Here is a 26,584-nt window from a genome sequence, read left to right on the forward strand (position 1 = left end):
CATTACATTTTGGGAAAAAGCTACAGATTAAACAATTTGCATTAGAAACTGAGCAGTGTTGCGCTTACTAAATATAAAGACATAATAAAGCATTTTGTTTGGTTATTCTCAATAAACAGCAGCCTTTGCTGACTGGTAAGTATGATTTCGGCGGCCCCAGTTTGCACTTAGTACCATCGAGTCTTTGGCGCCTAGAAGACAGACTTCGAGACCGTCCCAACTGTACAAATAGGTATGTAAAGAAATAACAAACGGGTCTTATCTGTTTTTCACGGACAAATACAGCGTGATTAAAGATTTAAATCACTTTACCTACGTGTATGGTATGTCCATGTTGTCAAATTCTATCTAATGCATTTTACTACTCATATAATTTAGCATACATTTATTGATATAACCCTGTTTTTACATAATGGTATGGTCCATTCTATCCCGCCCCCGCCGCCATTTTCCATGTTATTCTCCTGCCCGGAGTGTTTGACCAATTTTGAATGCATCAGTTTGTAATATTTTGTTAAGTTTGCATTATTAAATCCCGGCTTCTCCGGTTCAGTGGAGGAGGGGAGCTTACCTCCAAATTCAGTCAAGGAGAGGCCCTGCTTAGACAGCCATGTACATCAAACAGGTAAGCTAACGACACCAGACTTGTGCATGTTGCCGAGTCTCTCTGGCCTAACATTGATTAGGATGGATATAACGTTATTCCACTGAATGATTATGCCCGGAATACCGAGTTTCTTTACCCAGTCTGCCGTTGATTTAATTGCAGAGCTAAGCAAATTCACACCCAAGACAGCCCAAAGTTAAATAGCTAGTTTGCTAATGCTAGCTAGGGCTACCTGGAATTACTTTTGAATTCGATTGCCCGTCCTCTCTCGCAGGATGCTAAGCTAACGCTACAATGCTAACTTTATGTGAGCGGATTTGTCGCTTTTTTGTCGCACAATACCACATTGCAGTCGATTTCATCACACGTATTTATGAGCTTTGATAATACCGGATTGTTTAACTTTAGCGTTACCTTGTTAGCAAGCATGTAAACCCGTCAACGTCCTGAATGAAAATTGGCACATACAGTCGCCGACAGTAAAGGCCTTACTGGAAGTCGTACCCCGCTTATGATACAGTTGATACTGTGTTTAGCGTTATGCAGCTTGAGTCTAATGTATCAGAGGGCAGAGCTAGTAATTTTGTTGCATTAAGCAAAAGTGCCTAGCCTGGTGCTGAAGTCCCTTCACGTGACCACGTCAAGCTACAGCCAGCGGTTATTGTAATTCTCAATGGGAGGATGTTTAATGACAATGTGCTCACGGCGGTGTCTGGATTCTTGTGCAGGTCATCATCCAGGGGTTCCGAAGTTACAGGGACCAAACGGTGGTAGACCCGTTTAGTCCAAAACACAATGTCATCGGTAAGTATGTGCCCACTTCACCTTTTCACTCATGCTTTTGTATTGTATTGAGCTGTTTACAATAATATGTATATATACGGGATGTGCTTTGAATGATGAGAACAATACTGATTTACCAAAGACTTGTCTCATGTTGGTGGCTGGGAACATGTGTCACCATGTCCTCATTTTTTCTATTACAGTTGGAAGAAATGGGTCCGGAAAAAGTAACTTTTTCTATGGTACGTAAGCCTCAAATAATTTTATCTTACAGCAGTCAAAGGTCTTTTTCTTCAGTGTATTTATTTTTTGTTCTCTAAAACTGTGGCTCCTCTTGGTTTTCTTAGCCATCCAGTTTGTGCTCAGTGATGAGTTCAGTCACCTGCGACCTGAACAGCGCCTGGCCCTGCTCCATGTAAGTACAGGCAAATGTCACACACATTACAGTTCATGGCTAATCTTTTGGTAATGAAATACCTCTCTGACACAGTGGTTGTGTAGAAATTTCTTGTGAGATATGATGACAGAAGTAACTTGTGTAACTTCCTAAAAACTGGTGGATTATAAAAGTCTTTATAGAATTTGTTGCATTTCTGTTAAAAATACAAAGTTTGTGTTTTATTGAACTCCCTTTGATTGAAAGACAATAGGAAACATTAGTATTATTATTGGTGTGTTATTTGTATCGTGTAAAATAATAATGATAATCCCTGTCCCGTCACTGTAGGAGGGAACTGGTCCTCGTGTCATTTCAGCTTTTGTGGAGATTATATTTGACAACTCTGACAACCGGCTGCCGGTAGGAATGACAAACATTTCATACTTGTTCTAATACTCTAACTAATCTAGATTTTTTTTTTATGGTGACTGTATTATATCATGGTATATCAATACTGAATGGGATACTCCACTCAAAACATGATTCTACCCCTTTTCATTTTATTGTAAGGTAACATATCTTAAGAAAGAAAAAATGTTTGATGAAAATAAACATATTTATTGGCTCCAGATAAGAATGAAAATGAGGTATAGGCCCGATGTGTTTTGGGAGAAGAAACCTGCCCTGTAATGTAGGTTAATTAATAAATATAATGTGATTCATCCTCAGAGTTAGACATGGGGTACGATTGGGCATCTAAACAGCTTTTATTTGGCAGAAACACAAATTATATTATATAAGTAGTAAGAGTCAGTGTACCACAGGGCATGTCTATCAAGTACATTTACATAAGGTAGCAACAGACACACCGGCACGGCACGCATCAGAGGATGCTTTCCTGTAGCAACAAAACCAGATGAACTTGTGTTGCCGTCTGAAGTGTGGAGATAAAGTTTGGCTATGTGAGACTACACAAAGAGCAATGTGAAAAAACAGTTACCCACATCCAACCTATTGCTCTGGTTATTTATTTGACTTCCAACTTAATGAGTAGATGAAGACTTTTGTTTTGTTTCTTGTTGCCAACAAAAGAGGAATTAGTGTGTGTTGCTCGTAATGTTGCCATGCACATCTTCAAGTTACTTGAGTCAGCGTTATAACGAGGACATTGGTTAGTTGATGCAACTCCACTTCCCTGCATTCACACATAGCCCTCTACCTGCATGTTATAGCAGCCACAGTACAGCACATTTTTAATATGCTAAAACATTCATTAAATACATACATCATTGTATGTCCAGCTTAATTTTTTACTGCGGATACTTGGCTGACAGTGGATTTGGCACTTTTGTGTACAACAGTTGTGCTAAATCACTGTCAAAGAAGAACACTTTGCTTCCAAATTAGCCATGGAATTGAAAAAGCTTTTAAGATGGGCAAATTAACTTCATTTCATTTCAATTTCAATTCAACTTTTTTAACATCCATGGTCCAGCCTACAACTGGAAATTGTACATTATCACTATATTATGTTGCTCAGTTCATATTGATAGCTGATTATAGTGACCCTGCCTCCAGTACACACAGTGCTTATTATTCTGGTAATGAAGGCCGGATGTTTGCGCCACTTTAGCAATCCAAAGATTGCTTTTCAGTGGGTGTGAAACTGTAATCACGCAGCCTGGTAATACTGTGTCATAACCAGCCAATTCTGCTGCTGTGTGCGATCCTCCTTTTGACCAGTGATAAATTTCTCTCACTCCAGATCGACAAAGAGGAAGTCTCCCTTCGCCGCGTCATTGGCGCAAAGAAGGACCAGTACTTTTTAGACAAGAAGATGGTGACGTAAGTATTGCTGTGGGTCAACTGTCCATGTAATCACAGGAAATAACCGACTCTGTGAATCATTGTAATCGTATATTTCATGTTGCTTGTGATTGTTGCAGTAAGAATGATGTCATGAACCTTCTGGAGAGTGCTGGCTTCTCCCGCAGTAACCCCTACTACATCGTCAAGCAGGGAAAGGTGGGAAAGGAGCGTCTTTCGACATCACACTTGTTTAACACAGTGTTTCTTGTTTAGTGTAGTGTAATGCATGGTAGTATTTAAGCAAGGCAGTAAAAAAAAGTGGTAACTGTCCTCAGCTGGATGTCTTGGCCTGTCATGTTAGAATCATAACCTGTACAATATCATCTGACTTAACATGTCTATCTAAATTGTATAATGTTTCAGGCAGTGAAATCTCAGCACAGTATTAAACAGCAGGGTATTCTATCTCACGCATTATTTCAATATTTTGTGCAGATCAACCAAATGGCCACAGCACCCGACTCCCAGCGTCTAAAGCTGCTGAGAGAGGTGGCAGGGACCCGTGTGTATGATGAGCGCAAGGAGGAGAGTATTTCTCTCATGAAGGAGACTGGTAAAACCTTGTTGTCATCATTTTTTTTAATGAATTATTTTTGTCATGCTTAAATCATGACATTTTAAATTAGATAATTATGCTGTATAACACACTAGTATTCCTCCTCCAATAATGACGTGTGCTTTGTGGTTTACTTTTTTTTTTTTTTTAATTTAACAATTTGATGTGTGCGTTCCTCAGAGGGGAAGCGAGAGAAGATCAATGAGCTGTTGAAGTACATTGAGGAGCGTCTTCACACCCTTGAGGATGAGAAAGAGGAGCTGGCTCAGTACCAGAAGTGGGACAAGATGAGAAGGGCCTTGGAGTACACCATCTACAACCAGGAGCTGAATGAAACCCGTGCCAAACTGGATGAGGTAACATACTCAAGAATGGAAAAATGATGGACTTGTAAACATATGAACACGTTAGACTTTGTGATTAGTGTGTTGGTGCTAGGGTTTGGAAATTGTAACTACCCATTGTTGAGCATATTACATATACACAATATGACACTGAGTATTAATCTTAATTTGGCTCTGAGTAGTTAAACAGCATTTCGGTGGTAGGTATACATCAATCTGAAAGTTAATTGATAGAGAAATGACAGGTCTTCATTTGAATGAATGCAAGAATCGACCAGTCACTGTTTTGTTCTGTTTTGTTCAGCTTCAATATCAAGACTTATTTTTTCATTTCATTATTATTAATATTATTATTATTATATTTTTACAGCTGTCCTCAAAGCGAGAGACCTGTGGAGACAAATCCAGACAACTGCGTGATGCTCAGCAAGATGCCCGAGACAAAGTAGAGGTAAAGAATTCCACCTTGCATAAAAATGCACATATCTGGTATTTGAGTGAAAATAAATGATGTTATTATCATGATAGCATTAGCTCTAAAAAGTTAGCGTATTGAGCGACTTCTTCAAAAACACATGGTAAAATTTCAGATGTTCAGCAAATCAACTCAAATAGTGGTAATTATTTAATAGTAGTTATTTGTTTTAACTGGAGAATTGTCAATTTTTTAAAACCAGAAAACTCACTTTATCACACTGTGGCACATTTTTGACTTTAAGATGCAAACCTACTCATCATGCATCATTGGTCTGTGAAGTGTCACTAACGGAATTACTTAACTTAGCCTTCAAACTTAAGGCATTAGAAACACAGAAACTGCTTTTGAATAACATTAACTCTCCATTGTATGTTGTCATGATCGTCTTTTTTTTGTCTCATTGTAAGCAGGCTACCTGCTTCTATCTGTCCACTTATTTAATGAGACTTGAAAAGGAATACAGATAATTTCATAATTCATTCACCATATCATTTAGGGCTCATATATCCAATTTTCCTGACAGTATGTGGCCATGGGAAATAAATTGATCACTGAAGAAAAAGGAAGTCGTTGTATTTACACGTGAATTATATCTCACAGCCGATTTCTCTATTTTGGCTCCCTTTCTTTAGGAGACAGAGCGTGTTGTGCGAGAGCTGAAGTCCAAGATCTCTGCCATGAAGGAGGAGAGAGAGCAGCTATCGGCTGAGCGCCAGGAGCAGATCAAGCAGAGGACCAAGCTCGAGTTGAAGGCCAAGGACCTGCAGGACGAGCTGGCAGGCAACAGCGAACAGAGGGTACGGAAGCCTCCCATCTGCGTCACTCTGCGCACGTGGTGCTGCACCAGCAACAGTCCCCCCTCCCTTTCCCCTGTACCATCAGTGTATTCAGAGATGGATGGTTGTCTTTTTCTCGTTTCACAAGACTGCTCATCCATGTTACTAATTGAACAGAGGGGCACTTGTATACAGTTTCAGTACTTTTCAAGAGGAGTTTGTGGCCGTCACTATTCTGTTGATCTGTGGATTTTTCAAGAATTCATTGATCAATTACGCAGCTCATTATGCAAGTTCATTGACTTCTTGAATTCAACTAATCAAAAAGCACTGGTCCAAATAGCACTGGGTTTTCATATTATGCTATGCTAAAACAAGGCCTAATGTATATAGTTTTAGTGCTGACTCTTTCCTGAGAACATTTGCTGGTCCAGTACTGGGATGAATTGACAAATGGAAGAAGCACCAACCTGTGTATTAGACTCTTTGCCATCATCTCCTCTATACATTATTCCTGGCACAAGGTTGTGTGTGCAGAGCTGATATAGATCACGCTCCATATGGCCTCGTGTTCGGTGTGTGTTTGTGTGCACGTGTGAGTATGAAGACGATGATCATGAGGGCTTTAGTGGCTCAGTCTGTGTATGAACCGTGATGGGTCCCAAGCTGCATGTTGGATTAAGCCCACCTGGCGACGGCTGGTACAGCATCGGCCAAAACTTACTGGAGCAAAATGAAAAGCAAGGGAAGCTGAACTGTGGCACTTGCTGCTGTTGGTTCTGATTTGAGATGGCCTTGACATGAGGAGGAAAGTAGAGGCTTTCGTAATATTGGGATGACAACCCACCATCATCACTCACACAGAAAAATCTGTCAGAATCAGTGTTTGGGCGATCTGCTGTTGATACAACAGAGGCATGACTTTTCCCTACACAGGAAAATATTTTTATTATTGCTTGCCCTCTGCATTTGCTGAATGTTTCCTGAATTCACAACCTGCTATGCGTGAGTGCAAAGAACTTAGCTTCACTGTAGTGTCCATGTGTTTTTGTAGTTTACAAGCAGCATCAGTTACAGTGATAGGAATTGTGAGTCTATTGTTATACAATACATGTCAGTGTTTGTTTTATACATTTATATTTACTGTAAATTAAATGCATGCTAATTATACTACTTAAATCAGTCAACACATTGGGTACACACATTCAAAGACTCTGCCCACGCTATGTTTTTATTTCAGAATTTATATCTATTATAGACCATAAAATACACTGAGATTGTGTGGGATCTGTTATTTTGGCAGAAAGGCAGGAGTCCTATGTTTTTGAGTAGTAATGAATGTTCAAACCCAATATGAATATGGCATCTGAGCAGCACAGGACATGATTTGTTGAACTGTTTCCAATAACTGTTTTAGCATTAATTGTAGCACACAAATTGTGCAAACACTCAAACATGGCCAAATGTTTACGCTTCACTGTTGTGGACTACGATGAGGTGGCAAGAGCAAATATAGATATTAGATATAAGCATATAATCTGATAATAAATGAAGTTACTTTTTAAAATCCCTTCACTGTCTTCCTTTCACAACAGCTTATCTAGTTTCCCCACATTTCTCAAGTTTCTCTTCTTTTCTTTCTGCATTTTGAAGATTTGTTGTAAAATTGCCTGCCCTTGCTCTTCCAGAAACGGCTGCTGAAGGAGCGCCAGAAGCTGCTGGAGAAAATCGAGGAGAAGCAAAAAGAGCTGCAGGAGACTGAACCCAAATTCAACATGGTGAAGGAGAAAGAGGAGCGGGGCATATCCAGGTAGGGATGACTCATTCGCTACAGTCCCTCGAGCAGCCTGTGACCAGGTATAATTTGATGAGTCAGTCGTGACATTTTTAATACATTGTGATAGCGAGGGATCAAGAGGTGGATGCATACGAGATATTTGTGGATACTCCAATGTACCCTCATGTAAATGATGGAAAGGTTGATCACGATGCACATGTGTATATGCAGAATTTGTTAGGAAATATATAGCATGAAGATGGCTCATTGACACAGCTTTCTATGTGAACTTGTAATCTAGCTTAAAACAGTTTGTAACTCCCTCCATGGTTACACCTCCTTGCAGATTGGCGCAGGCTACACAGGAGAGGACAGACTTATATGCCAAGCAGGGCCGTGGCAGTCAGTTCACCTCCAAGGAAGAGAGGGACAAGTGGATTAAGAAGGAGCTGAAGTCTCTGGACCAGGCCATCAATGATAAAAAGAGGCAGATCGCAGCCATCCACAAAGACCTGGAGGACACAGAAACCAACAAGGAGAAGAACCTCGAGCAGTACAATGTAAGACAGCCCAAAACCCTATTGTACTACCACAGCAGCTCTACAAACAACATGTGGAGTTCAATGGGGCGTCTGGCTTTCAGACCCATTTTCAGGATCAGTTTTAGAGGGAGTTACGTTTTTTTAAGAATGTTACATTTTTTTGCACCGTGGAAACTTTTGAATGCTACCATATGATGTATTTGTCATGTAATTCCTGTCAAAGATTTCTGCAGTTTTAATCTAATGTCTTGACAGGTGAGTGTATCTGACCCACTTTCAACTTGTCTCTTTAGAAACTGGATCAAGATCTAAATGAGGTCAAGACCCGCGTTGAGGAGCTGGACAAAAAGTATTATGAAGTGAAGAACAGGAAAGATGAGCTGCAGAGTGAAAGAAAGTAAGCACCTCATCTTTCCCTCTACCCTTGTCTTTATTGTCTTTGTGTCTGTACACATTTTGCAGTTGAATTTTAAGTGCAGCATTGGCATGTGCTCATGCTTTTTTCTTCTTTTTTTGCTGATATGGCATCATTTGATTTAGATTTATCTTTTCATGAGTCATGCTTCAATCTTGCATTAAGTTGGAAGGTTAAATTGTTTATCCTTTCTTAAAGCCAATATGCTGTTTCCGCTTGGTAACCTTTAGTTACATACCAGGGTATTGTCAGCTGTGAATGTCACCGGGCCTCCTCTGTCCACTTAAACAATGAGGTTTATTTATATAACAGAGAGGATGACGCCGCTGGCTTCTGCTGCCAGACACTTTTTTGAATTTAAAAGGTCCTCCAGGGCAGATGAATCGTGTTGTGGGTTAGTGGTGAAAATCTAGTCAAGACAGTTACTTCCCTGCCTCTTGAAACACAAACAGAGCATTTCCATTCAAGTTTCTCCTACTATTAATTGAGATGACACACTCAAGACAAAATGTGTGTTTTTTTTTCTCAAGTTGTGTAAAAGAGATCAGGATCTTGATCTAAAATTGAATTACATTAAATTCAGTAACAGGCCCTCATTATCATCACTTAATAAAACCGATTTCATGAATATGTTTTTGTTTGTCTGGTATTGACTCCATCGTGTTCTCTCCAGTTCACTGTGATCCATTGTTAAGGTGTAGTGGGTGAAAAGGCAGCATAATGACAGCTTTGATAGAAAGAACTCAACATGCAGACCCTGCAGCTGCAAGCTCTTAGTAGTGTATGATCTAAAAATATGAATGAATGACAAATATTACCTTAATGGAAACAAGAGGGAGACTCTTTTGGCAGTTTTATTGTTTTCATTATTAAAATTTGATTTATTAGCAAGAATTAAATAAATCAACGTTAACGATAATGCCACATAGACAAATAAATAGTTAAAATTATTTGAAAATCAAGGGAGTGAATACATTTGTACGCTACTGAATGTTGCACTCATAGAGTGAATCTGCAGTCATTGACAAGGAATTGTGTTGTTAAAGTTGCTGTATTTCTCTTCACTTTTATGATAAGAAATGCCTGTCAAATATAAAAATAACTCAAGATTTTCTTTCTTCTAAGATGTTTAGATTTACCCATAAAAGATTTGCATCAAAAAGATTTCTTAAGACTTGAACAATTTGTCCTCGTTTGTCTGTGACTATCATGGCTGCACTTTGGGTCTGGTCTTTCTGGTGACATAAGTGTAACAGTATGTGATTGTCTGTGTCTGTCCAGCTACCTGTGGCGTGAGGAGAACGCAGAGCAGCAGGCCCTGGCAGCCAAACGAGAGGACCTGGAGAAGAAACAGCAGCTCCTTCGAGCGGCCACCGGCAAGGTCCGTGTCACTGTTCATGACTGCGTGATTATTGACTTACATAACGCAGCTACGGGATATCTAATGCTTTCGTCTCGACACAAGTCAAAGATGTGTCTGAGCACAGAAATCCTTATCAGAGATTGAAATTCATGACAAATTTACGGTGCACACACACTCGCCTCCCTTTTCCTCAGGATGACACTTGTAAGCCAGAGGTAGACCTGCAATGCCACACATCCATTAAACCTTCACACATGCACTTACTAGCTGAACTGTACTGTGAGAGGGGAAATGGGCAAGTGAAGAGAAATCAAATCCCAAGTGGAAATGTGCCTCCCTCTCCGAATCAGCCCACCTGAATACTGCGCAGGACTCACTTTGTGACTCAGCCAGTTGTCAGGATAGGTATATGAAATGGAATCATTCATCTGCCTCGCTACTGGCGCCTTATCATAGCTAGCTAAATTTACATATGACTCACTCCTCTCTGCCCCATCCAGTACCTGCCAGTCGTTTCTCCTGGGCAGATACATCAATCAAATATCGCTTCTGAATAATGTCTGCTGAGATGAAAGGAGGCTGTTTGTGGCTTCATGGACAAGTATTCTGCATTTATGTTTCTTTCATTGGTCCCGGCTGACTAATCCTGTCTCCAGCCTTTGATGGACTCTTATCTATCCTCTCTCACAGTTTGTATTTATAGTTTACAGTTCATAGTGTTGCAAAAAATATCTTTCTCTTTCTATACCTCCCAATATTGCTGCAGTATATTTGGAGGAAGCACAAAACAAGTTTCACAAATTCTTCACAGCACAGGATTTCACCTGCTAAGAAATCCTTCTGTAACAATGCTTTTCTGTTGAAGACATCATGCCTGCTTTTGTGGTTTAAAAAAAATATAATGAGAACATAATAAGGGTTTGATATGTTTTTAGTTCTACTGTGTTGTATTATGTGTGTCATTGATTTTTTTTTTTTGGTATATAATTTATTTCCCAATGTTAAGTGTTAATAACTGATTTTAGGGTGAAATTTATTCTTTGAAGTGAGACTTCTTGTTTCTCTTGTGGTCCTTCAGGCTATTCTGAATGGCATCGACAGCATCAACAAAGTCCTTGAGCATTTCCGTCGGAAGGGCATCAACCAGCATGTCATCAATGGTTACCACGGCATCGTCATGAATAACTTTGAGTGTGAGCCGGCTTTTTACACTTGCGTGGAGGTGACTGCTGGTACCCGGTGAGGGCTTTTTATGTTTTTACTGCTACTTCCCTGTTTTGTGTTCAATAAAAATGTCACCACCAAACATTTATGACAGGTATCAAAAGCTTTGCAACACAACACGTGGTTTGATTTTAAAACAATATTTTTTAGACTTCATGCATGCTAATACAAATATGTCCTGTGAATGAAAGGAGTGGATTGTTGCTCTGGGTTGAATGGGAAACCAGCAGACAAGTTTAGTGTTCAGAATGCTTGAAATGTAGGCTCAATGGAAACACTACACTAGTATAGATAATGCTATATCTTACAATGTAATGTTTTGTGTTACTAGGGCAAAGTGATGTGCTGCTTTTTGTCTGCTTGCAGTGCTTAAAGTTTGGGCAAGAAATCCATTAACTTTCAATTCAAGTTTAAAATGGTGCAAAAACCCATCTAAAGCATAAAAATCTAGTTTTAAATCTACCAATGTTATAATGAGTACTTAGTACACAGCTACTCAGTACTCTGTAAAACAAGCCCCAAGTTACTCATAGAAGTCAGTCACAGAATGAGAAGGGGTTCATTAAACCCATCCTATGTCTTTATTTTAATATTTTTCCTCACTGTTGCTTTGTGTCTGCTTGCCTCCTCTCATGTTTTCCAGATTGTTCTACCACATTGTGGAGACTGACGAAGTCAGCACCAAAATACTAATGGAGTTCAACAAAATGAACCTACCTGGAGAAGTCACATTCCTGCCCCTGAGCAAGCTGGACGTCAGGGACACTGCCTACCCAGAGACCAACGTAAGGAACACACATGAATTGCATCTGGTACTTTGTAGGTAGTAAATTTAGACCTTGACCACAAATGGGTATAATGCACAACAATTCAAATAAAAGAAAAGGCATTCATGTACCTGTACACACACCTGTACTTGATTTTTCTATGTTGAAGTAACAACCATGGGCTTACTCTTAATCCTCTGTCTTAATTTTCACAGTTACGCCAAATATATATCCCACTCTTCCCCATCGTACAACAGTTTTTATATGGTTAATGAGATGTTTAGTACTTGCCACCCCATTCATACCAATGTGTTTTTGCCCCATAAGGACGCTATCCCCATGATCAGCAAGCTGCGCTACAGCTCCAACTTTGACAAGGCTTTCAAGCATGTGTTTGGAAAGACCCTGATTTGTCGCAGTATGGAAGTTTCCACCCAGCTGGCCAGAGCTTTCACCATGGACTGTATAACTCTGGAGGGTAAGATCACCGGCGATACACAGTATGGTTTAATCCCAGGAAATGGGATTCCCTGGAATACCCATCCAAACAGTTTCCCATTTCCAGAGAAATATAATAATGGGAAAAACTTTTTTTTATTTAGTTTTTTCTTTTTAACATTTAGAACATATTGAAATAGATTTCTAAAATATGTAGGCCTTCAACTTTCTTAAAAGAGATGCCACAGTTGGGTGTGAGCCGGTGGGGCACACTGAAAGCTTACTGTAATTAATAAACACATTCAACAGTATGGCAAAATGAGCCAATACCAATTATATCTAACAGAAACTCTGTGTTGGTAGGGAATGTCATCTGAAAAGTTATTGGTTTTTGGGTTTCTCACAACAAAGCTTGGTAGCAGTCTCTACCTGGCAATTTTGTAGCTGTTAACTTTGAGCCTTCAAGTCCATTTTATTTTGACAGCATCAGCAATATCTATTATTTAAAAGGTATCTTTCTGATGCATTCTTTGTCAGAAAATGTACATAATACTTAAATTTGTAGTGTGCAATGGACAATTCTACTGTCTGAATCATGTTCCCAGTTACAATGTCTGCCCTTCAGTAGATGTTAAGAGGTTTGGCAGTGTCTTCTAATGACACACTACATCAGGATCTTTTCCTTGCCTCTAACATTAAACTTTGTACATCCTTGTTCAGTTTTTATATAGCATGGATTACATTTTTAGATCTGTATGTCACTGTGATTTGCCGTGCTGTAGAAGCCCTTTATCTCTTCTATGCAGTACATTGTGTTGTGACCTCCTAGGTGACCAGGTGAGCCACCGTGGAGCTCTGACAGGAGGCTACTACGATACCAGAAAGTCTCGTTTGGAGCTGCAGAAAGACATGAGGAAAGCCGAGGAGGAGCTGGGTGAGCTAGAGGCCAAGCTCAATGAGAACCTGCGCAGGAACATTGAACATATCCTTTCTATCAAGATAATGACGCATCATTGGTGCTCACAGTAAAGTTTGTTTAGCACCTCTATGGCTAGCTGTGCTGCAGACATCTTTGCAGTATTGCAATAACAATCTGTGGACGGCTCTTTCCGTTGAATGATTTGCTGTATTTGGGACCAGTTAACTCAAAAGTGAGCCATGCAGTTTCTCTAAAGCTTCACCAAAAGACCGTTCCATTAATCAAATCATTTTTTTTTTCTGTGAGATGTATTGATGTGTGAAATGTGTTGAGTCACATATGAATACTAAACAGTTGTTATGTCAGCCTTCATCCCATGCGGTCTACAGGAAGTACATGACAGTAGAGCAAATATTTCAAACCAAAACAAATTATTCACCTTTAGTTTTACTAAACAAACCCCATTCCCTTTAAAATATTATTATTATTATCTTTATAAACATTGGGTACAGTTAGGCTGGAATGAGTATCTCATCTTCTCGTAAAATTTTTAAGGAAGTGTTTCAGTTTCTAGGATTTGAGTCACAGTTTTCTCTGACATTAAATCTTAAGTGAAAACTAACTTTTTAAGATAAGTTACACCATTGACATATTTTTCAGTTTTCATCAAATCACATGGTTACAGTATATTTTAAGGACAGTAGGCTGTACAAGGCAAGCATTAACCTGTTGGCGTCAGGATTATACTGAAATAAAATGGCAGGTGTGATAAACTACTGGTGATGCTGGCATTTTGCACCCAGATGTGGAGAAATGGGACAGGAAACATTGTCATGCAGTCAATATTTTTTCACTTATTGTGTTGGAAACTGGAAACATCAGACTAAAAAAGATAGCCGTCATTTCCTGTTGATAAAGAAATATTTAAATTTGTATACCATCTTGCAAGGGAGCTTTTAATCTACGTAGGAACCCTTGAAAGAAGCTATGGCACCCCTGAGTGCAGGGTGTGACATGGCGGAGCCTGTTTTTTTAAATATGGATTAAATCCATCTGGGTTATGTAGCTACCTCAGCCAGCGGGAGGCTGACTTGGAGGCAAAGACAGGGTCTAAGCAGGACAGGAAGGATTAGTCTGTGTTAGGTCATATTGGTTGGAGCCATGACTCACTGCTGGATGCCCATGAAGGCAAAACAAGCGGGTCAGAGAGGATTTGTGCAGTGTGTTTATGGATATGGTCACTTCCGTCCAGGTATGATTGTCTGTGTGTTTGCACACCTGTGTGATTGTGCGTAACTTCTCACTCACAGCCAGTGTTGTGTATGTAGTTGAATGTGTGCACCTGGCGATAACGTGTGTGAGTAGGCAGAGGAAACGGATGACTTGGCTGCTGACATGGCGCTCGTCCTTCACTCCTGCAGCAGTGAGTCAGAGAACGGATCAATTATTTAAAAGCCTCTTGTTGTTCACCGTCCACCTCTGTAGATAAGCATGAGATTACAATGCACCACACCCATCCCTCCTGTTTTAAGTTGCTGTCTTCATTTTGCCACCATCAACACATTGCAGTGGAGGTATACATGTCTTGCAGAAAGTGCACTTACATTGTAGCTGCTCATAACTGCTACAACTCTTATTTACTTTATGTGAAATGCACATAATTAATATTTTATTCGGAAGAGTTGAAGGAGTCGTCAGAGATTAACACTGGTTTTAATAATTCAATTAATTTGCGGCCTGATGCCAGCTGTTTCCATTCATGAAATTACCAAATGGTCTTAAACAATCTGTTTTGTCCATTCTTGCTGGGCAGCAGGCAGAGCAGTCCTCTGACTTCCAGTGGCTCTTTTTAAACGAGCTGATCGATTGACTTCAGTGTTTTATTGAGTCCTGTTAAGTCTCAGAGGCCCAGAGGAGTGTTGCAGTCCTGGAAAATCAATAAGCCTGTCTGTTAAATTAGCTTAATGATGAGTATATGCAACCCCCCTTAATCATCCACCTTGATATCAGCGATGACGCAGTCTTCCGTGGGAGGCTAGTCACTCTGAGCCTTGACCTTTTTTATTTGCTGATGAGAGGAGCCTCTTCAAAATTAGTTTGGTTTTTTTGTTCATTTGTGTGTATAATGCTTTTCTTGGGGGAAAGACAGTATGCAGTTTCAGCAGTCTGAGCCCTGCATAAGATAAAAATGCAAGGTATAGTCACAATACAAGGCAGTACAGCTGAGGTAATATGGAAACCTGTGGCCCGTAGACACTGGTGAAATCAAGTTGGGAACACTAAACTATTAGAGGAAAAAGTCTGACTATTTAGCTCAACTTTAAAATTCCTTCTCATACAATTCTGAGAGAAAATGCTCATCCCTAATAAAAAGTGGCTTATGCTTCCTTAATCGCTGCCTCCACGCATCAACAATGAGATCGACCAGCTGATGAACCAGATGCAGCAGATCGAGACGCAGCAGAGGAAGTTTAAGGCCTCAAGAGACAGTATTCTGTCAGAGATGAAGATGCTGAAGGAGAAGAGGCAGCAGTCAGAGAAGACATTCATGCCCAAGGTGATCATACACTTACACTACACTATTGTCACAGTATCATGATTTAAGGTCCCTAAAGCCTGACATAAGTGAAAATTCTTTGTTTTGCATGATGTATGACTGGAGTTCAGCCTGTTGCCAGCTCACAATCTGTTTGTGCAATCCACTCATGCCTGACTCCTCCTTCCTCTCCAGCAACGCAGTCTCCAAAGTCTGGAGGCTAGCCTCCATGCCATGGAGTCCACCAGGGAGTCACTGAAGGCTGAGCTGGGTACAGATCTGCTCTCTCAGCTCAGCCTGGAGGACCAGAGGCGTGTTGATGACCTCAATGATGAGATCCGTCAACTCCAGCAGGTCAGCAGGAAGATTGGACAGTGCTGTATGATCTGTGTCTGTTTGAATATACAGCATATGTGGCACAGTTAGTCTCACCGTAAAATAACTGACAGTCATAGGGATTTCTGTCTCCCAGATATAGTTTTCATTTTAATTACAGGTTTATTTATTTATTTATTTATTTATTTTTTAGAATATAGGGTCCTCGTTTTTTCTAAATTATGTTGCCCACACCTTTGTTATTAAAGAGCAGTGCTACTTCTCTATTTGTATTCAATTCAAAATGGATAAAAATCCACATTTTTTGTGAATGTTATCACTAGATCCAGCCACAGATTTATGGTTTGTTTTTAGTTAAATTTAATTGTTTGTTGTTCATCTACATTTGAAAGCTTTGGTAAAAAACTGATGTCAGCATTTTATGGCATCTCAATTATATGATGCAACAACAAATTACAGTGTTTGATTTACATTCGTCCATATTGTTGGACGTGAATTTAAAGGGTGAATCTGTCTTTTCCATTTCTCCCCCCACAGACTGGATCAGAAACATTTTAGAATAGCATCGTTAGCTGAAATGGTGGTTGCGTACACATCCTTCCACCTGTTATTATGTGGCTGTACGCCTCTTACCTACACTTTGTTGTTTCTTGGTGTCCCTTGTCTCTTTGCCTCCTGCTTATGTATTCACATGACCTGACTGAGATGAGAGTAGCAGGCAACAGCTGTGAGTGGGATGTTCCTGTGATCCAGTGTTTCCTCCTCTTTCTCTTTCACTGCCAGCTGCCCTCAGCTCTCACCTCAGTGAACTCTCAGCCATTCTGTGTTGCGCAACAACTCCGCCTCCGCAACATAGAGCCTTTCATGTGTCGTAGTGCAGTGTTGGCGGTTGTCAAGTTATATTATTTGCAACATAGCACTTAGTTCGGAGTTACTTTTATATGGAATGTGCCCGTATATGAGTGACTGCACACGTAGGGGTGATCGTGTACCATTTTTGGCATTGACTGTATAACAACAGATTTAGCAGATATTAATCAGAGGCAGTTTTTAAACAACAGTTTTATTTAATGCAGAAGTGCATATTGTCACATTGGAACAGTCTGGATAAGATGTGGAAGGCAGATATTATTCTTAGATCTATTATTGCTACCATTGCTGTATCGTTCTGGGTGGCAGTTTTTCCACAGAACTGAGAGAAAACTGTGAACTTTTAGATACTCAGTGACGGGAAAAGTACTACTGTCTTGTTTGTCTGTACACAGACCTGACAGGAGTAACTATTTATATTTTGTGTGTTGTACGTCTCGCCACCCACAGGACAACAGGCAGTTGTTGAATGAGAGGATCAAGCTGGAGGGCATCATGACCAGAGTGGAAACATATCTCAACGAGAACTTGCGGAAGCGTCTCGACCAAGTGGAGCAGGTACACTATCCCTTCAAACGCCCTAGAAATGCATAATAAGTCTCATAGTACAGCTTTGCATAAAGAATGTTTTTTCTATAATGTAAATTAACACTGATGTTTGACTGCTGCGTTGTTCTTTGATGTTACTCTTAGACTAAATTACGTCATCATCATTACTTGTATGACCAACAAGTTCAAGTTTTTTTTGTTTGTTTGCAGCTGTTAGATAATTAATTTAATGTAATGTGTTGAAATTGTGTGCTGTTGTGAATGGATATGTTGTTTTCATTCATACAAGTCAGAAGAGATGTGTTGAATTTGCATGACCCTCTTTTTTTTTATGTGGCCTAATTTTCTTTGACACAGGAGCTAAATGAGCTGCGAGAGACTGAGGGAGGCACAGTGCTCACAGCCACAACATCTGAACTGGACGGCATCAACAAACGTGTGAAAGACACTTTGGCTCGATCAGAAGGTACACATTCTACCAAAGACACAGCTTGTAGCCCGAAGGTGAACTGTTAAAATCCACACAAGCTGGAAAGCAGTTTAAAAAAACACATACACTTTGCCCTCAGGACCCGTCAACAAAACATAGATCCCAGTTCTTCCAGCAGAGCTGATCATAAACCAGCACTGATTTGCTGGTGGTGATGGTTCCTAGTTGAAATTTTAAAAGTCAATTCAGATTGTTTTGGTGATGCTGTTTGAAGTTGTGTGAGCACCAAAGTCTTGTCCTTTTGAAAGACTATTTGGAGTCCATGTGATTTTCTTCTCAAGTTCTAGGTAATGTATCATCGTGCAGTGTAGTTTTGCATGAGCCAAATCAAATGTCTTTTTAAGAAAAAAAAGGAACTTTGTTGAATGCAGAATGGTTTGGATTGACAGCTGTAGGTATGATCCTTCTGTGAAAGATTAGTGTGTCAGATATATATCGTTGTGTACCAGTATTTTAAGGTTGCTTTTCAGCTGTCACAGCTAAATCTGCATTGGCCTTTGCTGCATCCTGCACTACAGTCCTCTGTGACGAACCTGGTACAAGGCCAGCAGCGTCCTTTCTGATCAGTCATCAAGATGATCATACACACTGACTTTTACACTAACACTAAAGGCAGGAAAACATCAAAATGCATTAAGGAACAGCTTCAAAATAGAACCGATTGAATGATTTCTGGATTGTATAATTCAGTTTAGTACTCATTAATTTTCAAGAGACAAATTGTTGGATATCTTCTCAAGCTACTAACAAAACAAAGCTTGCTGCTATTGTTTGGAATTGGTAATCTTTACAGATTTCTTATCTTTTGATCTCAAAGTTTGCTGTCAGTTAGCAATCTAAATTAAGAAACTGTCGACTGTCCGCAGCGGGTTGGTGCCACCAGCAGATTGTGAGAACTGCTGCGATGTGTGTGACTCACAGTTTGAATAATCTGGTGTTCCAGAGTTGGCCCATCCACACAATTGTATAAATGTTCTAGTGGCGCTGTGAGTCAGATGAGGTTGATTGAATGCAGTTGTCAGAAAGCACTTGTTCCTGAATAGAATTCATTTGCATCGATTCATACTTAATCATTGTCACTAACTTATTAAAGACATATTCACAGCATGGTCTTATTTTTAAATTGCCATTATATTCAGTCCTTTGTTCTGTAGTCTTTGCATGCCAGTTTGCCATTTAAGTCGGTGAACAATGTGATTTTTCTCTTTTAACAAAGTGGGAGAAATAACCTCTGCGTTAGTCGGTTGTCGAAGGCTGTAAATCCAAATAGAGTAATTCTGGCTGCTCATGAAGATGAATCTGGTATGTTTGTAAGGACAGCTGGCAGCTTTTTGTACAGTCTGCTTTTGAAAATTTCAGTAACCTTTAAAACCCGAAAATCCACCCCTGTGGCAGTATTTATTATTATCTGAGGCAGGAATGTAGCCCCTACGTGTATGTCCCAATGCCTTATCTGGAATGAAACCTAGCATTTCTACTGCGTCACCCTTTACCATCTCCTCCATTGTCATTCCCAGATCTGGATTCTCTGATTGACAAGACAGAGGGGGAGATCAAGGACCACATAAAGAGCATGGAACGCTGGAAGAACATTGAGAAGGAGCAGAATGATGCCATCAACCACGACACTAAGGAGCTGGAGAAGATGACCAACAGGCAGGGCATGCTGCTCAAGAAGAAAGAGGAGTGCATGAAGAAAATCAGAGAGCTGGGCTCGTTGCCTCAAGAGGCCTTTGAGAAGTACCAGACCCTCACACTCAAACAGGTACACACACACACAGTGCTTCATTATGATGCATCATGGTTTCATTTGTCTATCAAGGAACATCATCATTCAGAGGTGCAGTGCGACAATGTCATTGTTTCATGTAGATTTTTATATTACAGCAGACATTGTCTTTTAACTGCTCTTACAGGGTCAAATTAAAGGTTACATTTCAAAGGCTGTCTTCAAGTCAAGGTCCTCATATGAACTTGGCAACAGGATTTACTTGCTGTAATCACTCCTGCTTATACTGGCCATTGAGAGAAAACTTTCAGTGGAAGTGAAAGGGCCAAAATGCACACTGTCCCAGTTGCCGTCTTTCCCCCTTCCACTGAAACTGTTTTGTTTTGGAAGAAATCTGTTCCCAGAACAGTTTCAGTTTTGGGAACAGGAGGAATAATTACAGCAGGCTGCCACTTGTGGGCAGCAGAAGAGGCTGTGAACACAGCATTGACATATTATTACACATTGTCTTATGAAGTAGTTATAGAAAAGTATTGGCATCCAACCGACACAGTGCAACATTAGTACCCATTTGGAATCGTGCTGTTGTCCGCCTGATTAAGTATGATCAAGTGTTCGCTTTTCCTTTGGTCTGCTCTTTAGCAAACTCCTGTGGATACTATCTGCTCTTTAAAGGCAAAATGCTGCACTATGTTCACCCGCTGGCTTAGTCTGTCTGCTGTAGGGCTGTCAAAGTTGGCCAAAAATGCATTCTGATCCCTTTGGGCTTTTGGGCACCATCAATGTATGTTCACCAAATGTGGGGTTTTTTCAATTTGTAAACATTTTAGAAAGTATCTCTTTTTGTTCAAGAGTAAGATGAGATAAAGGCTGGACATTAACTCAAGAATTATGACCCAAGAGATTTAAATATAGTGGACTTCAACAGATTTTCCTGGTTTAAAAAACAAAAACTTAATTAGTGGACCACAGAAACCGGTTGTCTGAGTCCAGTACATTATGCGGTGCATTCAGTGCATCTGCTACAGTGGTTTTGCTTTTTTCCCCCCACCCACGATTAAGTATTCATTTTCACAATGGAATGTTGTGATGTTTTTTACAATTCAATTATATATTTGAATGTAGAATATTCATTGACAACCCTAGTCTGCTGTGGGCAGGTCGCGTACACTATGTTCAGGAGAACTTTTTGTTGAAAACAGCTGTCTCTTGCGGCTGTAAATTTGCTCGCCATAAAACCTAAAGAGTCAGCTAAAGAATGCTCAAACCCTCGGTATAGCTGAGGGGAACTGCAGAGGGGTGATAATTGTCTGTGAGATTGTCACTGTGAGCATTTACACACACACATAGCCATTTAAGCAGTTGTTAATGTATAAAAAAAATTAGTGCAGCTTTGAGCCTCTTAAATTGCTAGGTGGTCTGAAGGAAAATAATTACCGTGCCAGTTTGGAAAGCCAGTCCTGGGTTCCACTTTGTAGACATGACGCTGTAGTCCCCTGAACTGCCTTATCACCACAGTAACATTGACACTAAAGACATAAATACAGCAGCACTAACAATAACTTAGTAGGTCTACTGAAGGTCAATTTTTCCGTGCATCTTATCTTACTACCGGAGCCAAACTATGAATGTGCACACATACACACACACATAGACCAGGGTCTCGAAGGGATAAGGCCTGGGGCCATCACATCTCATCCCTCCCACTCACCAGTGACTCAGACACTAGTTAGGGCTCTGTCTCTGTTTTTTTTTGTTGTTGTTGTTGTTGTTTTTTTTTCAACCATCTGCCTCTGGGAGCACAGACTGTGAGTTGATTGGACTTAGTTGTCTCTTTCATAAGTGTCTCTGTGTGTCTGTGTCATCTCCCCTCTTGGACAGTGCTGAAAATAGCCTCACACTTTCTCATACACACTCCACATAGTTAATCTTTCTCCACGGGCCTCTGCTTGGGGCAGGATGCTGCCATTGATTGCAGAAGTGGATGAGGGGGCCAAGTAATAATGGCACTTGCTCATGTTCCCTTGGTCATCAGTGATTCAGATGGTGAATTTATAGTTAAAGAGTTTGCAAAGTGCATTCCACACTTGAGCCAGGCTAAGCTGGTTCTTAATTAATCAGGTCATGTCCTCTTCAGATATGAATAGAATTTGGCAAAGCACATTTAGATACTTGTTCTGAAATGCATAATGGATCTGAATTTGCCCCTGTTTAAGTCAACAAGTTGTATCATTACACACTCATAATACTACAGGATACAGCTAACTTTCTGTCCAAATGATGATAGACAGGTTTGTCAGCAGCATTTTGCTTATATATTTCAGTGAAAATAAAATCAATTGTGCAAAGTTTGCTGGCAGTGCAGTCGTAACAACTGCAAAAAAGCTAAATTAATTGCAGCACCACACTCTATACATACTACACTCTAAGTATTTACATTTTTTGAGCCTATACAATTTCTTGTGGCTCCTCCTGGCCTCTGGCTCTCCTCTAATTCAGTCAAGTTTTCACTGAATTGTTGTCACAGGTCTGTAGGTCTCAGTGTCGTCATCAAGACACTCCAGATGCACTGAGGAGTGCAGAATTGTATGGGTTTTTTTTGTTTTGTTTTGTTTTTTACAGGATCTCTTTCATGCAAATGGTTTATTTAGCAAAATTTGAAATGAGCCATTTAGCAAGTGGCCTTGAAGTATTTTGAGGTTAGATTTAGTTATTTTTCCTCATGGAAGCATTCATAGCACATTGAAAAGTTTCCAGCAATGATAAATTTTCTTTTTTATTTATTTATTTAATTCAATTAAACTTTTCATTTATTTAATTTTTGTTTTTAAAGAAATCATGCCTTTCTAACCTGCCAGCAGGTTGTGGGATTCAGAGGCTTAAAACATGCATTTAATGATGACATGATAATGGTCTTAGTTTTTAGAGTGAATTCACAACATCTTTACCAGGGAAAATAAAAAGGAATAAGTGCTGTAGAGCAACTTTAAAAAAATACAAAACAGTCTTACTAATATGGATATGATTGGAATAAATTAACATTTAAACGTCATGAATGTACTTCAGTTTACTAAAGCCATGTTACAGACAAGGCAAGTAATGCCAGCCTGCGTTCACCTGTAGCTAATGATGATTCTCTTTCCTTCATCAGTTGTTCCGAAAACTGGAGCAGTGCAACACAGAGCTGAAGAAGTACAGCCATGTGAACAAGAAAGCTTTGGACCAGTTTGTGAACTTCTCTGAGCAGAAGGAAAAGCTAATCAAGCGCCAGGATGAGTTGGACCGTGGCTACAAATCCATCATGGAGCTCATGAATGTCCTGGAGCTGCGCAAGTATGAGGCCATCCAGCTCACCTTCAAACAGGTTTGTGGCATGTCACACCCTAGGATGGGTACCTGCATGTACCTGAACTCAGCTCCAGCAGTTTAATGATTGCTGCCGCAGTTTGGTGTTTTAGAAATCATTCTTTTTTTGACAGTTGGACAAATTATTCTATTTAGTATACATTTATTATACAGTGCTGGTACAAAAAAGGTCACTGAACACACATTAAGACGGACTGAGGACCTGTTGATTTTCATCCCCATTGTGTCATCTGTGCAGCCTTGGGTGTGGTGGGGTTTGTTTTTTTTGTTTCTTTTTATAGCTTCTGTACTCTTTACACTATCAAATAAATTAATCATGGATATTGTATCACTTTAGACACGTGGACAACTTCTTATGAGATGCACATTTTCTAATATTCACTTTTTGTGCCTCCTCTTGCCATATTTTCTCCTCAGGTGTCAAAGAACTTCAGTGAGGTTTTCCAGAAGCTGGTGCCAGGTGGCAAAGCTACGTTGGTGATGAAGAAGGGTGATGCTGAAGGCAGCCAGTCTCAGGATGAGGGTGAGGGCAGTGCAGACAGCGAGAGGGGCTCCGGTTCACAGAGCAGCGTTCCTTCAGTGGACCAATTCACTGGAGTTGGCATCAGGGTAGGAGTCTCTTTCAGTTATGCATTTTTTTTTCCTTTTGACTGACTTTATTCACTTTCCTCTTTTTTAGCCACTGATAAATATAATTTCTAACACAAAGCAACATATTTCTGTGTGTGTTCCTGCCTCGGGTCTAATAACACCGCCTCCCCTGTCCTGTGTAGGTGTCGTTCACAGGGAAGCAGGGTGAGATGAGAGAGATGCAGCAGCTGTCTGGAGGTCAGAAGTCTCTGGTGGCTCTGGCCCTCATATTTGCCATCCAGAAGTGCGACCCTGCTCCTTTCTACCTGTTTGATGAGATCGACCAGGCCCTCGACGCCCAGCACAGGAAGGCTGTCTCGGGTAAAGTGCCGGAATAATTAGATTTAGAGATAGAATTAATTGAATCTCATACATAAATTAATTTTCCTTATCAGTTTTGTTGTCATTGTGTCAGATTGATTTGAAATGTATGTCTGCAGCTTGTGTTAGAGTCATATTGGTCCCATCACTTGTGATCGTAACAGATAATCAGGGTTTCCGTTCTTTGTGAGAAAATATTGACTCATCTTTCAGCATTGGCAAACATAAGGCGGTCATTGTTACCATCTTTGCACTGTGTTTCAGACATGATCGTAGAGCTGGCAGGCCACGCCCAGTTCATCACCACCACCTTCAGGCCCGAGCTGCTCGAGTCCGCTGACAAGTTCTACGGTGTCAAATTCAGAAACAAGGTGAGTGTTCTGTTGAAGGGCAGGGTTTCATCAAGTTGAAGCTTATCTGAAGAGGCTTTCTCACAGACAGGCTGTGGCGGATCTCAGCAGTGCCAGGACGTACAAATACGAATGCACTTGTTTTTTTAATTTAGCATGTTTGCATTGATCTAATTTTTGTTCCTAAATCATCCCATAGTCGAGGACAGTCAGGCGCCTGAAACAGGGTCCACAGCAGGAGAAACCTCAGATTCTACCTGAGAAGGCCACCATCCTTATTTTCTTCATCAGAAACCTTTGATATATATATATTTTTGGGTGGGCCAAACCACACAAGAGAGTTGGCAGAATTCTCCTCTATGTTGTTCTGTTTATAGATATTTACTCTTTATGACTGTTTTTAGGTTCGTCTTTTTTTTAATCTATTTGTGTCAGCGTCTGAGAAGCTCAAGGACTGTAGCTCTTTGGTAATTTGTCATGTTGTTTAAGTTTAGCTTCTGGTACTGAAGCACATTAAGCAACATCACCACCAGATATTGGTTGAAATTGCTCCTCCGTTATATGCAGGAAACTCAGGAAAATGCTGAACTTACTTCTGCAAAAACTGTTCAGTCTTTTCACATTGTTTTATATCATATCTGTTTTTTGCACTGATGTATGGAGAGCAGTATCAATTAGAGTATTGATATGCAGCAGTATCAATATCAGTATCATTAAAATCCTGACATATCCTCTTTATCGTTACTGATTCCGCTTTCAGTTTGTTTTCTGTTGACTCCTTCACACGGTCTCTCTGTGAACCAGGTTTGTGTTCTGCTGAGCTGCCTCAGTGAAAAGAAAAAGTCCCCTCAAGTTTTTGAGGTTTCATAACAGAAATGATTACTGATTAATCAGTGTGGCTGAAATGGAGGCATTTATTGTTCATTTACTGTGTGTGTGTTTAGGTGAGTCACATCGATGTGATCACGGCGGAGCAGGCCAAAGACTTTGTGGAGGATGACACCACCCATGGTTAATAGTCTTCGGCTCTTCATCATCCTCCCCCGCCTCTACAGTGCACTGCGTAGCTCGAAGCCTTCCACAACAGGGATCAAACAGAAATATCTCACTCAGTCCACCAGCCTTTTTTAGTCCTGTGTTAAAGATAAACAATGCAGCACATCTAAGCTTCTCAGACCATTTCTGATGTAGGAAATTCAATTGGATATGTTGTCTTGATAACATTCAGAAAACCCTAGCTCAAAATTACTCTTTACTTTTTGTCATCATTTCAGGCTGATCGGACTAGAAGTTTGAGGGGGAAAACACATGTTTTGTCATGTTTTCCTGATGCATTGTTCTTTTACATGGAAAAAAAATCCTAATTGTGTCTGAAGAGGTCCAGAGGAGAGCACTTGTTACCTTTTCTATGTCTGTGTTGAATTTTTGAAACAAACAGTAGTTTTGGTCTTCTGTCCTTTGTAATAGGGAGTACCAGAGAAGCTCATAAAAGGTAACAAACCTTCAGGATCTTTTCAGAAAGCAAGTTGTCTTGTGTACAGTTGACTGTTTAGATAAAGATTGTTGAACTGAAACGTTGAAGCTCGCTGGACTTGGGAGGGTGGAAAGCTGAACTGTTTTTTTTTTTTTTGTATTTGTTGCCACCCTTTAAACAGAGTTTTTGTTCACTGTTATTTCTGTAATGTGTATACTCTTTGTACTCATGAAACATTGCTAACTTCTGTCATAACCAGCCACATGGCTCAAAATGTTTAAAAGTTGTGGTTCCTTATTATGGTTGTCACTGAATTGCGTAAATTCCTGTTTTTAGGTCATTTAAATATATGAAAGGTTTAATTCCAAAACACCAGATATCTTTTTTTGGAAATCAACACAGCTCCCTGAATTTAATCAGTCGATATTTCAAAAACAGAAGTGATTCAGCGGTGGATAAACCATATCTATTTGGGTCACAAAATGACTCATAACTTCAGTAGTAAGCCAAGTTGCGGTTCTGTGGAATGGCAGGATGTAATTTATCTTTTGTGTATTTCCTTACTGGATGTATTGTTTGGGACTAAACTCCTCATATGTTGTACTTGGTTTCATATCTCCTTTTAAACGTTTGGTTTCCTTTTTATGTAATTAGAAAACTTACAAAAATAATAAAAAGTTTTCAAAACAAACTGTA

At 40.0% G+C, this 26,584-nt stretch overlaps 1 protein-coding gene across 1 annotated transcript; it reads left to right on the forward strand.

Moving 5' to 3' along the window:
* Positions 1-460: 460 nt before the first annotated feature.
* Positions 461-26,584, forward strand: smc3 (structural maintenance of chromosomes 3). Its single transcript, XM_041965138.1, has 29 exons — positions 461-625; positions 1,336-1,411; positions 1,594-1,632; positions 1,738-1,805; positions 2,118-2,189; positions 3,535-3,614; positions 3,716-3,794; positions 4,074-4,191; positions 4,375-4,550; positions 4,909-4,989; positions 5,649-5,813; positions 7,481-7,602; positions 7,916-8,129; positions 8,405-8,508; positions 9,808-9,907; positions 10,968-11,128; positions 11,757-11,898; positions 12,208-12,358; positions 13,148-13,300; positions 15,643-15,794; positions 15,969-16,127; positions 17,430-17,537; positions 17,886-17,994; positions 19,536-19,783; positions 22,899-23,111; positions 23,531-23,722; positions 23,887-24,064; positions 24,329-24,435; positions 25,359-26,584. Exons 1-29 carry the CDS (start codon positions 611-613, stop codon positions 25,428-25,430), a joined length of 3,654 nt encoding a protein of 1,217 aa, XP_041821072.1. The 5' UTR covers positions 461-610; the 3' UTR covers positions 25,431-26,584.

This window comes from Chelmon rostratus, chromosome 3 (assembly GCF_017976325.1).
Source record: "Chelmon rostratus isolate fCheRos1 chromosome 3, fCheRos1.pri, whole genome shotgun sequence".
NCBI lineage: Eukaryota > Metazoa > Chordata > Actinopteri > Chaetodontiformes > Chaetodontidae > Chelmon > Chelmon rostratus.